The sequence below is a fragment of the Mizuhopecten yessoensis genome, unplaced genomic scaffold, assembly GCF_002113885.1.
Source record: "Mizuhopecten yessoensis strain PY_sf001 unplaced genomic scaffold, ASM211388v2 scaffold7201, whole genome shotgun sequence".
Lineage (NCBI taxonomy): Eukaryota > Metazoa > Mollusca > Bivalvia > Pectinida > Pectinidae > Mizuhopecten > Mizuhopecten yessoensis.
Window position 1 is genome coordinate 489,377 of NW_018406931.1, and position 24,071 is coordinate 513,447.

The following is a 24,071-nucleotide window of genomic DNA, read 5'->3' on the forward strand; positions in this document are numbered from 1 at the left end:
AAAGAGACAAATGCAGTCATGATATTAGAATTGATCCTGGGGTCTGGCCACAACCATAGGGACCTAGTTTCTGAGTCACAGATTGGAAACAGTTGAGATCCCCACCCCATAACGATACATAAAATTGCTGGGCATGAAAAATCGAATACAGATATATATGCTACAAGGATTGGCCTTGGGGTCTGGCATATTCCCATGGATCTCATTTGGAGAATATTCTGTCATGATTGCTTAGATAATCCAGGTGAGCGATACAGGCCCTATGGGCCTCTTGTTTAAGAATTTAGGAGAGACTTTGAGCCGCATGCTATTGTAACCTGCCAAAATACTAGACTATCTGACAGTGTCACATGACCATCTGACATTGTCACATGACTATCTGACAGAGTCACATGACTATCTGACAGTGTCACATGACTATCTGACAGTGTCACATGATTAAAGCAGGTTACAAGAAAATTGGTTTGAGCGCCAAATCCATGCTTGAGCATGAGAACGGCTTAATGAATACGGGCCCAGGATTACAACTGGTATCAACTTCCTCATAGTACAGAAGTATCTAGACAGGCCAGTATATATCATAGCCAGGAGATCATGTATACAACAATTTCACAACAACCAAGAGACTGACGTAAGATAGAGTTATAGTCGTAGGATTAACCTTAAACAGTCACAGATACTGTACACATTTTGTGTTTATGGTATATATATCACAAAGTTTTTGTTTTCTTGTTCAGACCTCCGGGCCATCATGCCATGAATGAAGAATTCTGTGGCTACTGTTTCTTCAACCAAGTGGCCATTGCTGCCAAGCATGCAGTGGACACTTTAGGACTCAAAAGGTACGGTACTAAATTTTACCTTATTTTTGTCTCGCCGCAGCGAAGTAGCGGAAGCGAGACTAAGGTGTTGCTTTTCTGGTGACCGCGGCGGTGTCAACATTAAGTTTTTTGCGTTTAACTTAGTTTCACTGAAAGTATAAGTGCTAGACCAATCAAACTTGGACTATAGATGCATCTTAGGTAGTACATCTCAACCCATGCATCAAATGCTGGATGCGGCCTACCTTTCATGGTCTATTGACTATGTCAGCATCTCCATCAACATGAAGTTTTTGCATTTAAGTTAGTTTTTCTGATATGTGCATTGATGATCAAAGCAGGGCACAGGCGAGGCATATCAATCTGAATGGCTTGTTTCCGTTTTTATTTCATTTCTCCTCAATATGTACAATACAAACTTTGATACAGATAGAAAGTACATGGATTTTTCCTCAGATAAAACTTAACGACCTGCAATGAAGATGAATCATGTATATTTAAGAAATAGTTTTCTATTTAGGTCAGGATATCAGATGATGACTACAGTTGAGCGTATGTAAATTGACAAGATGGCAAAGCCATATATGATTCTGATGAAACTTCACGAAACAGAATAACCTTGAGTTTGAAACACATGGCATTAGATGAGCGTATATTATTCTGCCCCTGTGTTACTCTTGTTTTGATTTTTTTTACCACAATTCTCTTTAGGTTCTGTTGAAACAAATGGCTACAGAATTGATTTGATGGTGTTTACTTCGTTACTAAGTCAATTCATCATATCTGGTATGTATGATGCTAAAGTTTTCTGTGTGTTGTAGGGTGCTAATTGTAGACTGGGATGTATAATGATAAAGTTTTCTGTGTGTTGTAGGGTGCTAATTGTAGAGTGGGATGTATAATGATAAAGTTGTCTGTGTGTTGTAGGGTGCTCACTGTAAACTGGGATGTATAATGACAAAGTTTTCTGTGTGTTGTAGGGTGCTCATTGTAGACTGGGATGTATAATGACAAAGTTTTCTGTGTGTTGTAGGATGCTCATTGTAGACTGGGATGTATAATGATTAAGTTTTCTGTGTGTTGTAGGGTGCTCATCGTAGACTGGGATGTATAATGATAAAGTTTTCTGGGGGTTGTAGGGCGCTCATTGAAGACTGGGATGTATAATGATAAAGTTTTCTGAGTGTTGTAGGGTGCTCATTGTAGACTGGGGTGTATAATGATAAAGTTTTCTGTGTGTTGTAGGGAGCTCATTGTAGACTAGGATGTATAATGATAAAGTTTTCTGTGTGTCGTAGGGTGCTAATTGTAGACTGGGATGTATAATGACAAAGTTGTCTGTGTGTTGTAGGGTGCTCATTATAGACTGGGATGTATAATGAGAAAGTTGTCTGTGTGTTGTAGGGTGCTCATTGGAGACTGGGATGTATAATGATAAAGTTTTCTGGGTGTTGTAGAGTAGTCATTGTAGACTGGGATGTATACTGATAAAGTTTTCTGTGTGTTGTAGGGCGCTCATTGTAGACTGGGATGTATAATGATTAAGTTTTCTGTGTGTTGTAGGGTGCTCATTATAGACTGGGATGTATAATGATAAAGTTTGCTGTGTGTTGTAGGGTGCTCATTGTAGACTGCGATGTATAATGATAAAGTTTTCTGTGTGTCGTAGGGTGCTAATTGTAGACTGGGATGTATAATGACAAAGTTTTCTGTGTGTTGTAGGATGCTCATTGTAGACTGGGATGTATAATGATAAAGGTTTCTGTGTGTTGTAGGGTGCTCATTTTAGACTGGGATGTATAATGATAAAGTTTTGTAGGGTGCTAATTGTAGACTGGGATGTATACTGATAAAGTTTTCTGTGTGTTGTAGGGTGCTCGTTGTAGACTGGGATGTATAATGATAAAGTTTTGTAGGGTGCTAATTGTAGACTGGGATGTATAATGACAAAGTTGTCTGTGTGTTGTAGGGTGCTCAATGTAGACTGGGATGTATAATGATAAAGTTTTCTGAGTGTTGTAGGGTGCTCATTGTAGACTGGGAGGTATAATGATAAAGTTTTCTGTGTGTTGTAGGGAGCTCATTGTAGACTAGGATGTATAATGATAAAGTTTTCTGTGTGTCGTAGGGTGCTAATTGTAGACTGGGATGTATACTGATAAAGTTTTCTGTGTGTTGTAGGGTGCTCGTTGTAGACTGGGATGTATAATGATAAAGTCTTCTGTGTGTTGTAGGGTGCTCATTGTAGAATGGGATGTATAATGATAAAGTTTTCTGTGTGTCGTAGGGTGCTAATTGTAGACTGGGATGTATAATGACAAAGTTGTCTGTGTGTTGTAGGGTGCTCAATGTAGACTGGGATGTATAATGATAAAGTTTTATGTGTGTTGGTGTTGTAGGGTGCTCATTGTGGACTGGGATGTATAATGATAAAGTTTTCTGAGTGTTGTAGGGTGCTCATTGTAGACTGGGAGGTATAATGATAAAGTTTTCTGTGTGTTGTAGGGGGCTCATTGTAGACTGGGATTTATAATGATAAAGTTTTCTGTGTGTTGGTGTTGTAGGGTGCTCATTGTGGACTGGGATGTATAATGATAAAGTTTTCTGGGTGTTGTAGAGTAGTCATTGTAGACTGGGATGTATACTGATAAAGTTTTCTGTGTGTTGTAGGGCGCTCATTGTAGGCTGGGATGTATAATGATAAAGTTGTCTGTGTGTTGCAGGGTGCTCATTGTAGACTGGGATGAATAATGATAAAGTTGTCTGTGTGTTGTAGGGGGCTCACTGTAAACTGGGCTGTATAATGACAAAGTTTTCTGTGTGTTGTAGGGGGCTCATTGTAGACTGGGATTTATAATGATAAAGTTTTCTGTGTGTTGGTGTTGTCGGGTGCTCATTGTAGACTGGGATGTATAATGACAAAGTTGTCTGTGTGTTGTAGGGTGCTCATTGTAGACTGCGATGTATAATGATAAAGTTTTCTGTGTGTCGTAGGGTGCTAATTGTAGACTGGGATGTATAATGATAAATTTTTCTGTGTGTTGTAGGGTGCTCATTGTAGAATGGGATGTATAATGATAAAGTTTTCTGTGTGTTGTAGGGGGCTCATTGTAGACTGGGATTTATAATGATAAAGTTTTCTGTGTGTTGGTGTTGTCGGGTGCTCATTGTAGACTGGGATGTATAATGATAAAGGTTTCTGTGTGTTGTAGGGTGCTCATTTTAGACTGGGATGTATAATGATAAAGTTTTCTGGGGGTTGTAGGGCGCTCATTGAAGACTGGGATGTATAATGATAAAGTTTTCTGGGGGTTGTAGGGCGCTCATTGAAGACTGGGATGTATAATGATAAAGTTTTCTGTGTCTTGTCGGGTGCTCACTGTAGACTGGGATGTATAATGATAAAGTCTTCTGTGTGTTGTAGGGTGCTCATTGTAGTCTGGGATGTATAATGATAAAGTTTTCTGTGTCTTGTCGGGTGCTCACTGTAGACTGGGATGTATAGCGATAAAGTTGTCTGTGTGTTGTAGGGTGCTCATTATAGACTGGGATGTATAATGAGAAAGTTGTCTGTGTGTTGTAGGGTGCTCATTGTAGAATGGGATGTATAATGATAAAGTTTTCTGTGTGTCGTAGGGTGCTAATTGTAGACTGGGATGTATACTGATAAAGTTTTCTGTGTGTTGTAGGGTGCTCGTTGTAGACTGGGATGTATAATGATAAAGTCTTCTGTGTGTTGTAGGGTGCTCATTGTAGACTGGGATGTCCATCACGGTCAAGCAACACAGCAAATGTTTTATGATGACCCAAGGTAATTATTTATATCCTTAAATATTTTATTATGCTTAAAAAATAAAAATATAAAACAATAACAAAAGAAGCATTATATTAAAGCATCACTGACTAATACAGATCCTTCTGCATGATCAAGGGCATTCTTCTCTAACCTGTTCTTGCCGACACAGGAGACCTAAGTTTACTAACTGCCCCTATTTGTATAATGCAACATTTGGTACCTTTATCCTTTCTTTTCTCGCCTATCTTCTCCTTTCTTTAGGCAGTTTTCTTCTAGACATTCCTGATCAGCCGGCATCAGAATAATAAGAATAATATAACCAGGTGGGGCGTTATGCTTCCATGCCAAGGTTATGATATTTCAGTCATCGAAGCAGATTTTTAAAGTAACCATTGTGTGTGAAGATGCAAAACCCCAGTTAATCAACTAACTTTGATACTGTTCTTCACTTCTTGTAATTTATCAATTTAAATTTATGATTGCTGCAGTTTTTGATTTTTTCCCAAATACTTTTGTTTCTCCATTTCAGAGTTCTTTACTTTTCCATTCATCGTTACGAATATGGGAAATATTGGCCTAACCTTCGCGAATCTGACTACGACTTTATTGGAGATGGCAAGGGCAAAGGGTACAATGTCAATGTACCTCTTAACAAGGTTTGTAAAACATTAAAATAGCAAATTATATTGATACAGAGATAAGATCTATTAAAACTTAGGCTTGACGACACCCCAATTTAATTCACAATTTTTTGTTTGATTCATATTGGTGTTTGTAGAAAATGGTTTTCCTTAATGGTAAGGAGACTTGAGACAAAAATTATCTCAGAAAAACTAAGTTTGCTATGATTTTTAGTAAACCCCCATTCTCCACCTCCTAATTCACTTTTCATACCAAAAGAAAATATGATCTTGCATTTTAACCCAGGAAATTTACCTGGACATCTTAGATATACTGTATATGTATCTGTACTGACACAGTGTAGAGCAGCAAGCGTTTCTGTTACACAGGTCCACATGACGGACACAGACTACCTGGCCATATTCCATCAAATTCTAATGCCTATTGCTCATCAGGTAGGTTTTTATTTTGACTTCTTTATTTAGCAATATCATGTTGATTTTTTTTGAATTTCAGACAATTGAGGTCTGCTGTTAACGGTTATAGGATATTTATGATTGAAAATGTTCAAATAATATTACATTTTTAAACCTCTTTTGTTGGAGAAAAACAAGTTTCTTAATTAATGAACCTTCAAGACCATTGCTATTGAGTTATCCGTTTAATAGATTTATTTTCATTTAAATCATGTTACGGTATTTACATAAAATGTCATCGATTCTGGTATAGCCTTGCCTGCTTTAATTTGTAGATGGTTATTCTAATGTCATCTCAAATACTGGTGATAGGCCCAAGGACCTGTACATGAAACACATCAAAAGTAGGGGGTGGGCCTATTTCCGGATGTGATCATGTGTTTTACAGGTCATAAGCCCAAACTGGACATTGTGGTCTGCCATTTTGATTTCAGTTAACACAGCTTAACAAATCATTATCAGTAGTAGTTTGTATTTTATATTTGGTATGTACGTGTAACTGTTACATTTTATATTGCAAATGCAACAGAAATTAATAAAATTGAATGTATGGGATCTTTCTCTTCTCTGGTGGTTGACCAGTAACAGTTTTGAAATCAATTTAAACTAAATGTGCATTTGGAATGAAATAATGCGAAACAAAATGAAATCAAATTTGATTACTTATTATTGCATATAGCATTAATACAAAATTAATAACAATTAGGTTTTCCTTATCGGTTTGAAATAATGAAGCCACTAATATTAAAAATTCAATCTTCTACTTACCTTATATTGAATCATACAAGTCAATAGTTTCGAATGTTGAAAATACATAATCTGTAGTCTTAACCAAGGGTTAAGGTTTATCATATATTCTGTGAAAATTGGTGAACGCTTATCATGCACATTATCCACAGTCTCTTAAAGGCATCAATATCATTACAGTAAAATAAAAACATTTCCCCAGTCTAAGTATGATTTTGGTTCATTTGAGATGTAACATGGCATTCGATTGGTCAATCAAAATAATTTGCGAGGGCATAAACACATTAAACCTTTCGCAAATTTCTCATTTGCATATGATGCCCTGATGGTTATTGTCAATGACCCCATCTGACCCTGACTGACCCCATTTTGTCATGAAATTGATTATTATAATGTCCGAACAATAGCAAGACCTTGAAAGGTCAATGTAATTTGACCTCACATTAAATGTTCCTGACGACGTCACCAATCCACAGCAGAAGGACCAAAAATTTGAAGAAAACTCACAAAAGCATCTTAAATTTGTCATATGTTTCGGTGATTTTAGCTGATATGTGTATTAGAATGGGGTTATTTTATGTATTGCAACATTTTCAGTGGTATGTCTGTTTTATTTAGTGTCACAAATATCTGTTTGACTGACAAGGTGGAGACATTTATCATCGATGTAGTATCTTTATAGATGTTTGATTCAAAGTGGATAGCTTTTCTAAATCACAAATGTCATTAAAAACCAACAGTATAAAATGTTTGTATTACAAAATAGAATTTGCGATAGAGCTGTAAACATCTATATCCATTCAATTTTATTATACCTCAAATAAATTTATGAACCAGTCTCACATGTTGACAATGTCATAAAATGTTTTGGTACAAAGTAATATACCAAAACTTGTTTCCATTGTTTACTGTATACAGGCCGGAAACTTTTGCCCTTGACTAGGAGAATCTGTTTTCGTGCAGTGTCTTTTTCGCCCTTGACTAGGAAAATCTGTTTTCGTGCAGTGTTATATTCGCCCTTGACTAGGAGAATCTGTTTTCGTGCAGTGTCGTTTTTGCTCTTGACTAGGAGAATCTGTTTTTGTGCAGTGTCGTTTTCGCCCTTGACTAGGAGAATTTGTTTTTGTGCAGTGTTATTTTCGCCCTTGACTAGGAGAATCTGTTTCGTGCAGTGTTATTTTCGCCCTTGACTAGGAGAATCTGTTTCGTGCAGTGTTATTTTCGCCCTTGACTACAAGAATCTGTTTCGTGCAGTGTCGTTTTTCGCCCTTGACTAGGAGAATACGTTTTCGTGCAGTGTCGTTTTCGCCCTTGACTAGGAGAATACGTTTTCGTGCGGTGTCGTTTTCGCCCTTGACTAGGAGAATACGTTTTCGTGCAGTGTTATTATCGCCCTTGACTAGTAGAATACGTTTTCATGCAGTGTCATATTCGCCCTTCACATGTTATTATTATGTTTAGTATATTGTTTTCTTATTTTCACTGTCGTGATAAATTCGCCCTCATTACAAAAATTTAACTGCGGCCAAATTTTCCTTGTATACAGTATCATGTATATCAGTTAATTGTAAAAAAGCCCACTTCCAAATGCTTGTTGTCTGATATACAGTTTCATATTTACTAAACTATGTCCACTCAATGTGCAATTTTAATGTAGAATTGTGTTGGTTGCTGTCACAGGGGATTTCTGTTTTATTTTTAGTTCAGCCCTGACCTAGTTTTGGTGTCCAGCGGTTACGATGCAGCCATTGGATGTCCAGAGGTACCGGGAGGAATGCCGGGGCATGGGCTATTATTACTTCCTAATATCCTTATCAGCGCTGTAAACTCCAAACTTAATCTCATGCATGCCAGCTGTTAAATGTCTAGGCCTGTAAATTAGAAAGAAAATCAGCATCGAAAAAAGATAATTTTACAGAGCGAAAGAAGCATGTGGTTTTGGTTGAAACAGAATCATCTTCTAAATTGATCATGAATAAAAATATATTCAGAAGAAATTATGGTGCTAATATCAAGCATGTTTGGGGTTTGCAGCTTTTGTTTGCCGTGTCACGTATTGTTTCCCTTAGCAGGTTGATATTCTCAAAGCTTTTAGAAAAAAATCATACTTAGAGGTATAGTGTAATTTGTCTTGTGTTGATAGCTCTCTTTTGAATTTCTGGATTCAGAAACAGATAGTGGTTTACACTTTCTTAATACAGTGTACTACTAGGGCTGTTAATTTATGTGAAACAACCGGTTTGTCTGTTTTTAAATGTAACATTTTCAGGTTTAATTCCTGGCGGACCTGCAAAAGTTTATGCAATCCTTGCACGGCTTTGTCAAGGCTCGCCTGAAAGCACCATCAGATTACTAGGTCTGACCTCATTTCATAAAAGAATAAGTGGTACAACCGGTTCAACCATTTGGATCACGATAAAGGAAAGCAGCCCTTAGTTCTGTTCTCAGATTTTCTTGTCTCTTGTATCTTTCAGTAAAGATACTACAGAATATTTGTTAACAATCAGTCAGGTTTCTCATTCAAAAAATTAAACAGTACACTTGTATTTCTGTCAAAAAATAATTTCATTTTTCGTACGTTTTATATATCAGGAAAAGAAGGCTATTTCATAAAGCTATTGAAAAATTGTTCCAAAGTTGGTGTTTGGAAACGAACGGCTCTCTGTGTTGATAGATTTGTGGTGCCTAGCCTCCTAGGACAATATAGTGCCCTATATAATTTGTAAGGGTTTTGGCCACGTTGTGGAATAGCGTACCATCTGCTATTAGAAAGTCAAATACCCTGGCCAAATTCAAGAAGGACATCAAAACTCACCTGTTCATGTCTGCATTTTAGGCTCATTGCAAAGACGTCATGTAAATACCACCCTTTATTTATTCATTTATGTGCACATTGCGATGATTATCTGCTTGCTTATACTGTATAAAAGTTATTGTAAGCCTTTGTTTTTGTTTCACAATTATAACTGATACTATTATCCATATGTTGTAAAGCGTTTTAGAGTAATTTTATAAATGATATAGGGCGCTATATAAATGTTGTATATTATTATATTACAGTATTATATGTATTGACAAAATGATAATTAATACATCATACTTAAGCTTCTGGGCCTGATATATGGAACCGTTTTCATGCTCAAAGCTGAATTCTGTGCTCAAGCCAATTTTCCTGTGCCTCGATTAAAACAGGTGATGCAATCAGAAAGGTAATTGTATTCATTTATCAAACACCTAAAACTGTTTTCAACATGAGGTCTTCCTAAAGTTCTTTTCTATCTTTCATTAATTTATCATTGAAACCAGATATTTGGGTTGAGCACAGAATCTGAATTGAGCATGAGGATGGTTTCATGAATACAGGCCCTGGACTTAGTTGGTAAATGAGGCCTCACTCAAGACAGATTATACTGTACTGTAAACATATATTGCATCCTTTAGGTGAGGACCTGGCACGAATGCATGTATGCTTCTGGTGACAACGAAAGGCTGATACATTGCGGCAGTAATTGTTTACATTCAATTATTTATGAAAAAGAACTGATAGATTAGTGTTATTTTTGCCCTAGTTTTCTCCAGACCTGGTGTTAGTATCAGGGGGCTATGACGCAGCTCTCGGGGACTACAAGGTCAGTTACTGCACAGATCTATAAAGATCTATAAAGAGCAGGGTTTGCCATGAAATAATGTAAGATAAAAGTCATATAAAAACAAAATAAAGTGAAGTTATAAAGAACACATGATAAGATAAGATATGTTTATGTAAGATAATGTATTGTTAGATAATATTTACGTTTCCTCTGCAAGTTCCTCTATAAGCATTACCTGAAGAAATTGCATTCATAGAGCTATGAACGCAACTTGATCAACATTATTTTGAAGTGTTTACTCTGTTGCACTCATAATCATTTAATTTACTTTTCCAAAGTGTATCTTGCTGATTGATATCAGTAATGTTTTGTAAATAACATACCTAACATATACCTAGAAGGCGTTAACTAATGGTAGGTGATGTGTCTTAGGTGTTGGGCGCTTGTTGTTTAACTGTTGGCTGTGTTAAACTCTGTTGCCGGTTGTCCTGCTGATTGACACTTCTGATGCTGTGTAAATGTTCAATATTTGTTTAGTGTTTCTTCTAATTATTTATTCATATGCATGTACATCTGATTCATAGGTGGTATGTTGTTTTCATATATTAAAAGTTAGATTTACACATCTTTGATGGTGCTAAAATTTCTATATCTCATAAATTTCTTTATAATGTTCTAGTGGCAACTGGTCATTAGTTATTTGGATGCAAGACATGCTAAGGACTCAGAAATCTAAATATTATTTGAACTATATTAAAAAACTATCTCAACATTTAACATAAATTCTAAAGTTACCGTGCCGCAATCTGTCTGAAAAACTGTGGTTAAAATTGCAGTCATAAAATTCCATTATAACTATAAGTAAAATTTGTTTGGAAAATATAAAAAAAAATCCATTGACTTATATTTATGTCAAATATAAGCGTGTGAAGCCTTTCCTGATGACTACTTATCTCACCAGAAGCAGGGTTGAGACCGCGTTAACGCCATTGTCATACGCGAACACACAAGATGTCACAAAAGCAAAATCTAATGAGTAGCGACTATATCTTTGCCTTGGTCAGAGGTAAACACAATAAACATGCTGAGTTTTATATCAGCTCAATCAGCACTCACCTGTCAAGTAAAAGCCTCGCAATTCTAAGTGGTAGATCAACACTTTTTTCCTCCTTAAGTGATTTCCATTGGTCTAAGGCTGCACTGACGTATACTTTCACTTCATTGCACTGTTGGTGGCTTCCAGCTAGCTTTTACCTTTTTCTCACTGATTCTGTCCACCTGCTTGGTGGACCACATTTTAGCATGGACATCGCCATCACATTGTACATGTCTACGCATGCTTAACATTATGTAAAATATCTAATGTTTTACAGCACGTAAGAAAATAGATAAATTAAATTTCTTTTAATTTTTATATCTTTGACATGTCTCATTTCCTGATTGTGGTATTAAAAGAAAGTTGATAACATTTCCTTTGTAAGAAATATAAGAAATGCCAGATTTATCTTCTTGATAAGAGAAATAGTGAAGGTTAATTAGCGGCATGGTACCTTTAAGTGGTAATATTTAAGTGTTTAAAATGTATCGTAATGCATATATAATGATTTCAATTAAATAATATCTTAACCGTTGATGATTATAATCTGAATTGCTTTGTGTCAGAGGGATAAGCTATGCAAGCCTATTTGGCCTCTTACATCAACGTTCTAAAATGTTTCTTGTTTGATTGACAGGGTGAGATGCTTGTGAGTCCAGTGACATACGCCCACATGACCCATATGCTGATGTCATTGGCTGAGGGGCGTGTTTGTATATGTTTGGAGGTATGCTTACAGGATTTGTTGAGCTAATTAGAATGTTTCACAGAATTCATTGGAAATTCATTGTTGCAGTACCTGTTGCATTATTATTCCATTTAACGGTTACAGACATTTAAAAAAAAAATATAAAAAAATCTTAGAATAATTGAATATTATTTATGCCATCGGCTACTGATAAGTGGAATTCACATAATAATTAGTAACATTAACACACAAGGTGAGAGTTAATTGAAGTAAAGCTACATTACAGTCTAACCTCAGTAATCAAGCCACCTCTAATAATCCAGTTGTTCTAGTATCCAGTCAGTGTTACCACTAACTAATCCAGTTGTTCTAGTATCCAGTCAGTGTTACCACTAACTAATCCAGTAATTCTAGTATCCAGTCAGTGTTACCACTAACTAATCCAGTTGTTCTAGTATCCAGTCAGTGTTACCACTAACTAATCCAGTGGTTCTAGTATCCAGTCAGTGTTACTACTAACTAATCCAGTTGTTCTAGTATCCAGTCAGTCTTACCCCTAACTAATCCAGTTGTTCTAGTATCCAGTCAGTGTTGTAGGGGGAATATTAAACTTTTTCTGTTCAAAAATACCCTACTGTCATACAATCCTGCCATTTGTGCTAGAAACAAACTTTAAGATAGTGTGCTTATTGGTACTGGACAGTAATCATTTTGCCAAACTTTAAAAAGAAGATCATTATATTCAATTTAATTTATAGGATTTTATTTTGGTGCTACAGAACTGAACATCTGATTTAGTTTTAAATTCATCCTGATATGATATTATGTCCTGTTTTTTTGCCTAAATGTGACATGTATGCTAAGTGATGTTGAGTATGTGATGTCACAGGGCGGGTACTGTATCAAGTCTCTGTCTGAGGCTGTGGCTCTAACACTGAGAAGTCTGCTGGGTGACCCCTGTCCTGCCTTACCTGCCATGGGGGACCCAAGCCACAGGTGTGTATTATAACCTTGTAATAAGACACTAATAGACAAATTTTCATTTTCACATTTCAAAAGTACATTATTGACTTTCTGTACTACATTATTGACTTTCTGTACTACATTATGGTTATACATTATTTTGCCCTGTCGTGAAATGGTGCAGGACATGTAGTGGTTCCCTTGTCCATCCATTTGCCCATCTGGTCAAGTTTTTGTGTGTACTGGTCAGTTATGGTCTAAGTATAACAGTTAGGATCATGCTACTACACATTGTGTATGTATACTTGATATCAAAGTTTTACAATTTACACAAACATTGTACATATGAAATGTGTCGCCACGTTTCAAGACCGACTCGTCCCTTTGTCAAGCTATGACTGGTACACTTTTCAAAAGTAATTATGTTACATCATAATGAAACTTATCATAAATGTTAAGAGTATCAATTTGATAATGTTTACCATGTTACAACCATACCAGATAAAACCGTATCATAGTTAAATCAAAGTATAGAATATGTAGTGTGTAGAAAAAAGAAGACATTGTTGATGCATTGTACGTCTGTTTATGCATGCTATTACTTGGTTATATTATGTATACAGTCATAAAGTAAAATATAAAACAAAAATTAATGTTGCTTTTGTAACAAGAGCAAGACAGGCCTAGTTGTGTTTTATTTCACTCCACATACATGCATAGGGACACCATTATGAAGCCTACACATTCAGAATAAAATCTATAGAAAAAGAAACACACATTCATGCTGCCAATCCTCCAGTGCCTTGGGCACTTTGATCTAATTGAAAACTGGGAGGTTTATTTCTTCTAAGGATTATTTTGTGTTGGCTACTGTCAACTATTGTACTGAAGTGGAAGTTGTTGGACTTTACAGTATAACAACGACTATTTTGAATGTGATCAAAGTTCTGCAGCCGTACTGGAACTGCTTCAGCTACCAGACAGAGCTAGCCTTGGAGGAATCATGTCCGTATGAAGAAGTCAATGATATGCCGCCAAAGTAAGAATCAATTTTGAATTTAGAAATTGAGATATCTTAAAACTGAGAAACTTTCAACTGAACTGCATTGCATAAGATTGCTTCATGGCTTGTAAAATTCATTTATTATATCCGAGAAAGTTTGATAATTCAGACCAGAATTGTCTGTTTATGATCAGGTAGGTACAAACCTAGAGGTCTGGTGTTGTTTTCTGGTGAGCCTTGGTAAAACTTTCAGAGCGTGTTAACCATTCACCCCCAAAGTCACGTTTGAACCATACCAAATCAAAGATTGGGCAAGTCCAGTTTAAATATGTAGGGGTGGATGAGTTAACATTTAAATGTTTGCCAGACTTAATCTTTGAAAATTTTGCATTTAAAAAGTAGTCATTCTAGATCAACAAAACGATTGCAGCATACACTGTCTGTCAACATTTAAGAAATATTTATTTATAACAAGCATACAGTATATTAAACAAGTTATGTAACTAATGATTTGTATCCAATCTTGAAAGTATATTCCCGAGTATAATCCAGTTTTTGAACAAAGTAGATTTTAGTTGGGCATAAATTTAATTGGGTAAAATTATAATCAATTAACATTTTTTGGAAAGGTTATATATAATTTTGATTAACTGTGATGGTTGCATACACAGACTTGTACCTCTTTTAGTGTTAAAAGAGGAATGCTGATTCATAGAATACAAAGGAAGATATAAGTCTCTGTTACAAGTCTCAATTGACTGTAGTGCCTTCTCATCGTCCCACAATGTTTTGGGTATAGCAATAATGTGTTGATCTGTTCCCAAATTATAAATGTTAGCCATGAAGATTTTTAGAAAAGCATAAATGTTTTGACTCTAAAATTGAAGAGGCAAAATTAAAATAAATTTTGATTTTTGTGTTTGCTGTTATTTAGTTACAGATCAAACAAAATCAATTAGATATTGTCAATCTTATTCAAATTACACGAAATTATAGCCACTAAAATAAAGAGTAGTTTGAACTATCAGAGTCGACATCTGCAAAAATCACGGCAGACAGTCAAGTCGTTGATACGGAACACCGACGGCCGATTACGATATATTTGTAAATCTGGAGATGAATAATGGTACATCTATGTCTTTCATATATTAACTTACATATTAATAATCGATTGTCAAATTCAATTTGCACTTAAACGCAAAGCAGATACAAGTATGTAGGCTGTAAAGCAGTGATGTTTTCTGGAGTATTAACAGAAGTTCAATTGTAATGTATCAAAATGCGGAAGATGGATTGAAACTGCAAAATTTGAATTTATTTAATTTAAGTTTATACAAATGCATATCTAAGGTATTCTATCTCCTGGACCTCCAGAGTTAGGATGCATAATTTGTTAAAAAATTGTTAGTTCATTACTGTATTACAAATGTATTAAATGTGGTGTGTTGATGTTGTTAACATATACTTTGTATTTTTTATGTATTCTAGTAGTAGAGCTAGATGATGTGAATTTATAAAGGGAAAGTATGTTTTAAATCACAAGATCAATTTAATTTTAAGTTGAGTATGTCATTACTTGATTACCACGTGATTAGTTGCATAAGGCTAGAGATGAGGTCATCATACTAATTATTTATAGATATCACGTGACATTAATGACCAATGGTCAGTTAGTTAGGTGACGCTATAAGCATCAGTTTACACAAAGAGATTGTGGAGGCTGGCGGTAATTTTCATCTCAATATTGACGACCCTCCCTCCAGCCCCGTTTCATCTCCATGTAGAAGACAATGTGTTCATGTAATTATAGGTCAGCTATAATCATACTCTATCGTCATTAATTTTTGTATATCCATGGTAATCAAAGACAATTGTTTCAGATTACCATACAATGTGTGCATCTTTGCGTATTTTTTACTTAAGTTTTTTTTTTAATCCTACATGTTATCAATTATACCGTCTAACCTGCTTGTCGTTCACAGGTTCAGTGGTATACTATAGTTATTTAGTAATTAGGATCCATATGTTTCACTTAGTCAATTCATTAAGAATTCTATTTTAATATCACGAGTTCTTGTTATAATATGTTTGGTACCCATTACATCTTGGATGAGGTTCCTCAATGTCAAGTTAATAGGATACGTATACCAGAGTAAAATATTGTTTGCCTAAGTAGTATTGTTTTAATGTGGTATACTCCCAATTTGATCTCTCATGCCGTCTTGCCTGCTGTTATCTCCACAGGTTCAGTGGCAAAGCTCTTTCCTTCAAAGTCTTGTTTATTTTGTTTATACTCATGATCATGCTCAGGACTTGAGATGCTGCTACTCAACGTCAACTTAGTGGTTTATCAGTTTAGTACTTAGTGTGCCTGTTACTGTATATTCGTTAAGTATTATATACTCGCAGATCTAATCAGCCGTCTAGCCTGCTGTTTACATCACAGGTTCAGTGGCGTTTTCTGCCTTTCAGATCCACGGTTTTCACCTGGGTCATTTTTATAGAGCATACCTACCTGCTGTCTTCACCACAGGTTCCATTTAGCTAATACGGTTGATAGTTAGCCCGGCTTTCTTTCCTGTGTATATCACAGGTTCAGTGCCAATTTTTTTTTTTTTTTTTTTTTTCTAAGCTACTAGCTCTACCTGATGTTTTTTATGTGCAGTGTCAGTGTCATCAGTTCAATTATTTCATTGTGTCAAACCTGAGGTGGCATCACTTGGGTCTATTTTACATTCCTATTCAGTAGCCTCCATCTGATAGACCTGCTGTTCAACCCACAGGTCCAGAAGTAATATTCATACATCCATATCCCAGATCAGATCCAAGGTTCAATTAATTAAGTTTTCCTGAAGGGGATTGATCTTAAGCTTGCATATTACAGAGATGTTTTATCGCATACACAGTTTCCCAACAAAGCTTTGTATATTTATACTCACAGTAACTTACGATTAAAGACAAGTTGTTCTGGTGAATGAGTTAAATTGATTAGAATAATTACATATGCATGCATAGGTAGTAAGATGTTTGTATTATTGCAGTGATATTTTATTCAATTTTCTGAAGCTTTCTTCTGTCATATTTAACGATGATATGGAACCCAGAAGGATGTAAATCAATATTTTACACAAGGAAATGTACTTTACACTTATGTGGCTACATATGAATACTAAATAGATGATGGCATGATACATGTTTCAATATCATTACTAATGTTTGGACTATACTGTATGTTTGTTTCTTAACCTTTAAATGCAATGGCCTTATAAATTCAACATTTTTGAATTTTTACCCCAATTCAGATATAGTGATTACAGTTACACTTTTCATATTTATACTTATTGTATTAAGTAACAATGCAAATATTAATCTATATATATACCTGTCAGGCTCACCTGTCCACAGGTACTTCATACAACCATAGACATACTGGGCTTTCCCCAGTGTCCATGTCTACTATAAAAATTGCATTCATCTAGAAACTGTCTTTCTAGAATCGAAACAAACATGCAGAGTAGCCCCTAAGATTGCCAAAGATTATAACTGTTTTAGTAAATATATATATAGTAGCTTTTGTATTTGAAACAAATGAAACGAACAATACAATCTTGATCTTACTTGGACTTTGTGTTATTTGTATAAATATGTATTAATAGTTCGATCGACCACCTGGTCATTTTATTTTTTTTGCCACATACACAGGTATCATATCAATTAAGTAATTAATCAAGGATCGGTACCCAGATTATATAATCAAATTGTAATCACTGTAACAACATGACAATACACACAGGTCTGTCATCGTTCTGATGGTAACATTTCTCGCTCCGTAAAATAGGATGTTATACATGGTTGGGGCCTAAAAACGTTTAAGTGAGGCATGCACATGTGTACAAGAAAGAAACTCAATCATCGCTAACATGTTGCCTATTTATGTACAAATTGTCTGGCATAGACAATGGTCGCGCTTCAAGAGTACTACCCGTTACTCTGTTATTAAATGCCGTCGATTTGAAAATAGATTAGTTGAAGCGAGTTTTGCGAGGCTAGTATTGTATCGCCAATAGCCAACATTGATCAATAAGTAGGTGATTTCAGTACTCAAATTGTATGTTCCAACAATCCGAAATGGGGTAAGGAGGGTTCAAACAATCACTAGACAGAAAATTATTGTTTTTATTGTTCAAAGAGTGCTCGAATTATCTGCTTATTTGAACTGACCGGAGGTTTACAGTTATCACATATTTAATGAATACATAAAAGTAATATTATAAAAGAGGTGTTTTTTCTGACTTTTAGGCCAGGTATGCCATTTGTCACAGAGGAGAACAAACCAAAAGAGTACACGATAATGTACGAGTACGAGGATGGGGTCGAGGAGGAGTACATCATACAGCACAAGTTTGACGCGGTCATCGATCAGCTGATTGCTGACACCTCACTAGCCGTCCCACCAAACAAGTAAGCCAAGAATCTTTCCAATTCAGTAGTGCCTCATAAGCTGTTGAAGATTTTTCAACATATCTGTCTGAGATTTGAGAGAAAATTGTGTCAGTGTACGATAGGGATATTCCAAACACAAGTACTGGTTGACATATAAGTGTTGAAATCAGGAATCTGCTAATATCTGCCCTGTGAAACCTTGGAATGAATATTCCTTTGTTTCCTATTTAACTTGACTATGATGATTTATTCTGTTCTTGAGATCGGTTTAAAATTCAGATTTGAAATAATTAATTGAAACAACAGTATATAACATACAGTGATAAAACGAGATGTTATATTTGTTAATTTTTGTAGGACGTGTATAGTGTATGATGAAGGCATGCGGGTCCACCATGCTATCACGTTCAGAGGGTAAGTTATTCCCCTTGTCTGGGTAGACCCACAATCCATCACAGGTGGCAGTGTTTAGTAGAAATGACTGGTCCTTAAAATAAAGCGCATGTCTTGGATAAACATGGATAGTGGATTCATCCTGCACAACACACCTACATATATATATAGCTATAGTCATACACAACACACCTACATAGATATATATCTATAGTCATACACAACACACTTACATATATATATATATATAGACATACACAACACACCCACATATATATATATATATCTATAGTCATACGCAACACACCTACATATATATATATAGTCATACACAACACACCTACATAGATATATATCTATAGTCATACACAACACACCTACATAAATATATATCTATAGTCATACACTTTATTATGAATTCATATAAAGCGCATGTCTTGGATAAACATGGATAGTGAATTCATCCTGCACAACACACCTACATATATATATATATCTATAGTCATACACACCACACCTACATATATATATATATATAGCCATACACAACACACCTACATATATATAGATCTATAGTCATACACAACACACCTACCTATATATATATATATAGTCATACACTTTATTATGAATTCATATAAAGCGCATGTCTTGGATAAACATGGATAGTGGATTCATCCTGCACAACACCCCTACATATATATATATATATAGTCATACACACCACACCCCCATATATATATATCTATATACATACACAACACACCTACATATATATATATAGTCATACACAACACACCTACGTATATATATATCTATAGTCATACACCACACACCTACATATATATATATATATATATAGTCATACAAAACACACCTACATCTATATATATCTATAGTCATACAAAACACACCTACATCTATATATATCTATAGTCATACAAAACACACCTACATATATATATATATAGATATACACAACACATATATATATATATATATCTATAGTCATACACAACCCACCTACATATATATATATATATAGGCATACACAACACACCTACATATATATAGATCTATAGTCATACACAACACACCTACCTATATATATATATATAGTCATACACACCACACCCCCATATATATATATCTATATACATACACAACACACCTACATATATAGATATATATCTATATTCATACACAACACACCTACATATATATATAGCTATAGTCATACACAACACACCTACCTATATATATATATATAGTCATACACAACACACCTACGTATATATATATCTATAGTCATACACAACGCACCTACATATATATATATCTATAGTCACACACAACACACCCACATATATATATATATATATAGTCACACACCACACCTATATATATATATATATCTATACTCATACACAACACCCATACATATATATATATATCTATAGTCATACGCAACACACCTACATATATATATATAGTCATACACAACACACCCACATATATATATATATAGTCATACACAACACACCTACATAGATATATATCTATAGTCATACACAACGCACCTACATATATATATATATATAGGCATACACAACACACCTACATATATATATAGCTATAGTCATACACAACACACCTACATAGATATATATCTATAGTCATACACAACACACCTACATAGATATATATCTATAGTCATACACAACCCACCTACATATATATATATATATAGCCATACACAACACACCTACATATATATAGATCTATAGTCATACACAACACACCTACCTATATATATATATATAGTCATACACAACACACCTACATAGATATATATCTATAGTCATACACAACCCACCTACATATATATATATATATAGGCATACACAACACACCTACATATATATATATAGTCATACACAACACACCTACGTATATATATATCTATAGTCATACACAACGCACCTACATATATATATATATATAGGCATACACAACACACCTACATATATATATATCTATAGTCATACACTTTATTATGAATTCATTTGTTTTTAGAAAAATGATTTTTGACAGGAGGTTTTGAAAACCATGGCTACCACATAAAAAAATGCAAAAAAACCTGAAAAAAACCCATGATTTTTAACCCAAAATTTGAACCTCGCAAATAGGAATTATTTTCTTAAAACCTGTCTTAAATTAAATATTGGTAGCAGAAATACTCAGGTTTAAGCTTAGGTTTATCCAGAGGATTTTTCACAATATTTACACATGGGCCATGTAAAAAAATTGGCTACATGAAAGCTAGCTTCTGTTATAAGTTGACACAGATTTGTAAATGGCCAAAACTTTAGTCTTAAACCAAATGCACCCCTCTTTTCATGAAAAATTATAAGCCCAAAAAGTCCACTACTTCATGTATTTAAGTGCTGATATTTCTAAAATTTGATACATGTACATGTAATTTTCTTTGTACACAAATATCACCCATGGCCATTGTATGCAATTGTATCCCGCTACCACACCATTACCTTCAGAGGGGGAGTTATTCCCCTTGTCAGGGTAGACCTGCGGTCCATCACACCATCATCATAGTCCTTTGGATGGACCCAGGGGTAGGTTACCCTCACAGTTGTAAGCTGTAGGTGCATTACCTGTCCAGCGAGGGCTGCAGGCCAGAGCCAGGGGGGCAGTACGAGAGAGGGGCACAGATGACTTTAATTTTTGTTTCTTGCTGTTCATTATAGAAGCTTTGAATTGACCACCAGATATGCATTAGAATAAAGCATTTGTGTGACTGTTAATATATTGTAAACTGTAAACAGGGCAAGCTGTAAACAGTGATGTAAAATATCAGCAGTGACAATTAACCTAAGCACAGGGAAATGAAATAAATCACTCAGTCATGGAACTGACGGAAAATAAAAACAAAGTGGAACCAAGACAGATAGTCATGTGGTAGTATTTTAATAACAAGTGGTGTTTTTTAGGGCCCCGTATCGGAGATACGGGTGCCCTATAGGAATGTCTGTCTGTCTGTCTGTCTGTCTGTCTGTCTGTCTGTCCGTCCACAAATTTTGTTTCTGGCTGATAACTTTAGTATTTATTGACCAATGTACATGAAACTTGGTCAAGATGTTCAGTTCACAAAAATTCACATTGAGGTAAAGAGTCGAGGTCAAAGGTCAAGGTCATTAGGTTCAAAGGTCAAGGTCAAATTTTACATCTTTTCTCTGATGAACATTTTGTTATGACATTATGAAGCAAAGTTGATCAGAATTAAACAAGGAGTCAACTGACCAAAGGTCAAGGTCATCGGGTCAGGGGTCAATGTTAAATTTTGTAGCTTTTCACTGGTGAACATTTCACTATGACATTATGGAGCAAAGTTGTTCGGAATTAAACAAAATGACACACTGAGGTAAAAAGTCAAGGTCAAATGTCAAAGTCATTAGGTTGAAAGGTCAAGGTCAAATTTTGCATCTTTTCACTGATGAAAATTTTGTTAAGACATGATGAAGCAAAGTAGATCAGAATTAAACAAAGAGTCAACTGACCAAAGGTCAAGGTCATTGGGTCAAAGGGCAAGGTTAAATTTTGTATCTTTTCACTGGTGAACATTTCGCTATGACACTTTGAAGTAATGTAGCTCAGAATTAAACAAGGAGTCAATTGACAAAAGGTCAAGGTCACTGGGTCAAAGGTGAAGGTTAAATGTTGTACCTTTTCCCTGATGAACATTTTGTTATGACATTATGAAGCAATGTTGTTCAGAACTTAACACAGAGTCAACTGACCTTAGGTCCAGGTTACGGGGTCAAGGTCAAGTTTTGTATTTTTCACTGATGAACATTTTGTTATGATATTATGAAGCAAAGTTGGTCGGAATTAAAGAATAAGTCAACTGACCAAAGATCAGGGTCGCTGGGTTAATGGTCAAGGTCATTTGGGTCCAAAGGTCAAAGACAAAGTGGATCTCTGACTTTGACCCTGGCTCTTGATTGAGGAGGTATATAAGGTGAAATAAAACAAATCAAAGCTAACAAATGAGTATTGCACCGGTATTTACATTTCTGTTAGCCCGGAAGCAAATATGGAGGTGGAAGGAAACAAGACTCGCATCATAGTACATGTAAAATGTATATTTTGCTTCCTTGCGATTCTTTTTGAAGTCCAAATAGCAAAAGTCAAGCTCAGCTATATGGGCAGATTACTTCTTGATGATTATGGGGGATATATTGCCACAAGATGGGGCCCTTACTGACCTGTCAGTGTTTTAGATTGAACTGGAATAGGGGGAAATAAAGCTGAAAAGGGGGGAAATAATGCCAAAATTGGAGAGGGGATTGGCCTATAATTGGCCATAAAAAAGGACTGTATATATCCATGGATCCCTGTGAGTTTGATCCCACTTAAGTGATTTGACGTTTTGGTTTGTTTTTGTATTGTTTTAAATAATTTGATTCATTCAGGGCAAATAGATATGTTTTTAAGCAGTTAGACAGTTCTGGGGAATAAATCTACTATCTAATGGTTGCTAGAATACTAAATAGCTTACAACATTCAATAGCGCACAACAATTGCCTGATTCCTGATAAAGCCCCCCCCCCCACACACACACACCCTGTATTCAGGCCTTTACCTCTCAGTTTTAATTTGCCTCCTTAATATACCTTTGGTATACTTCATGTGTGCATGTTGTCATAATTTTGAGAATTTTGCTTGCAGACATCCTGAGGACCCAGATCGTGTCACCTGTATATTTGACAAACATGCGGAGTGGGGACTTCTGGATCGATGTTTACGAGTTCAGGTAAAATCTTTATTAGAGTGCCACATATGGTTGCCCTATAGTAATCACATTATTGGTCTGTCAATTCGTCCATCCGTCCGTCTGTCTGTCCATCTTTCTGTCAGTCCAAACATCCATTTCCAGAACCTCCTTTAATAAACAGAAGTCAAAACTTGGGTTTCAAAAATTCCTAAAATCAAGGTCGTGGTCACTGTAACTAAAAATAGAACAGGGGATATACTGTCAAAGTTGTCTGTTAAAATGGTATTTGGTGGATACCATGCAAAAAAAGGCCGTAAGTTAAGGATCTCAAAATCAAAGATGGCCTCTGGTAATAGGTCAATGTCCCTGTTATTACAAAAAGAACCTGAGTGAGTTGATAGTTTGATTTTGTTCATACTTATACTAGTAAATGGTCCGTAGTGGATAGTCTACCCTGTGAGTAAAGACATACTATCTAGATCCTTTAATCCAAGATAGAACCTATCTTCCTACTGAGTTGCGGAATAAAATCTTTAGCATTGGTCACATATTAAGACAAAATGAAATATTTCAACCTACATATATAGTAATGATTTGGGGGTCTTATCTTCAGAATGTCCATCACAAGGGGTGGGAGGGGGG

The 24,071-nt window shown here is 35.3% G+C and overlaps 1 protein-coding gene across 2 annotated transcripts in view; it reads left to right on the forward strand.

The window, feature by feature from the left end:
• The window catches only part of LOC110453222 (histone deacetylase 6-like), a 185,181-nt gene that overhangs the window by 31,345 nt on the left and 129,765 nt on the right, over positions 1-24,071 (forward strand). Inside the window, exons 9-19 of one of the 2 annotated variants that reach the window (XM_021502081.1) lie at positions 738-842; positions 4,564-4,632; positions 5,147-5,273; positions 5,628-5,693; positions 8,164-8,223; positions 11,785-11,874; positions 12,725-12,831; positions 13,712-13,837; positions 18,101-18,262; positions 18,602-18,658; positions 23,384-23,468. In XM_021502081.1, the coding sequence (XP_021357756.1) occupies positions 738-842; positions 4,564-4,632; positions 5,147-5,273; positions 5,628-5,693; positions 8,164-8,223; positions 11,785-11,874; positions 12,725-12,831; positions 13,712-13,837; positions 18,101-18,262; positions 18,602-18,658; positions 23,384-23,468 (1,054 nt within the window). Of the gene's footprint in view, positions 1-737; positions 843-4,563; positions 4,633-5,146; positions 5,274-5,627; positions 5,694-8,163; positions 8,224-10,030; positions 10,091-11,784; positions 11,875-12,724; positions 12,832-13,711; positions 13,838-18,100; positions 18,263-18,601; positions 18,659-23,383; positions 23,469-24,071 lie in introns of both variants that reach the window. The other variant, XM_021502082.1, reaches the window with a different exon arrangement.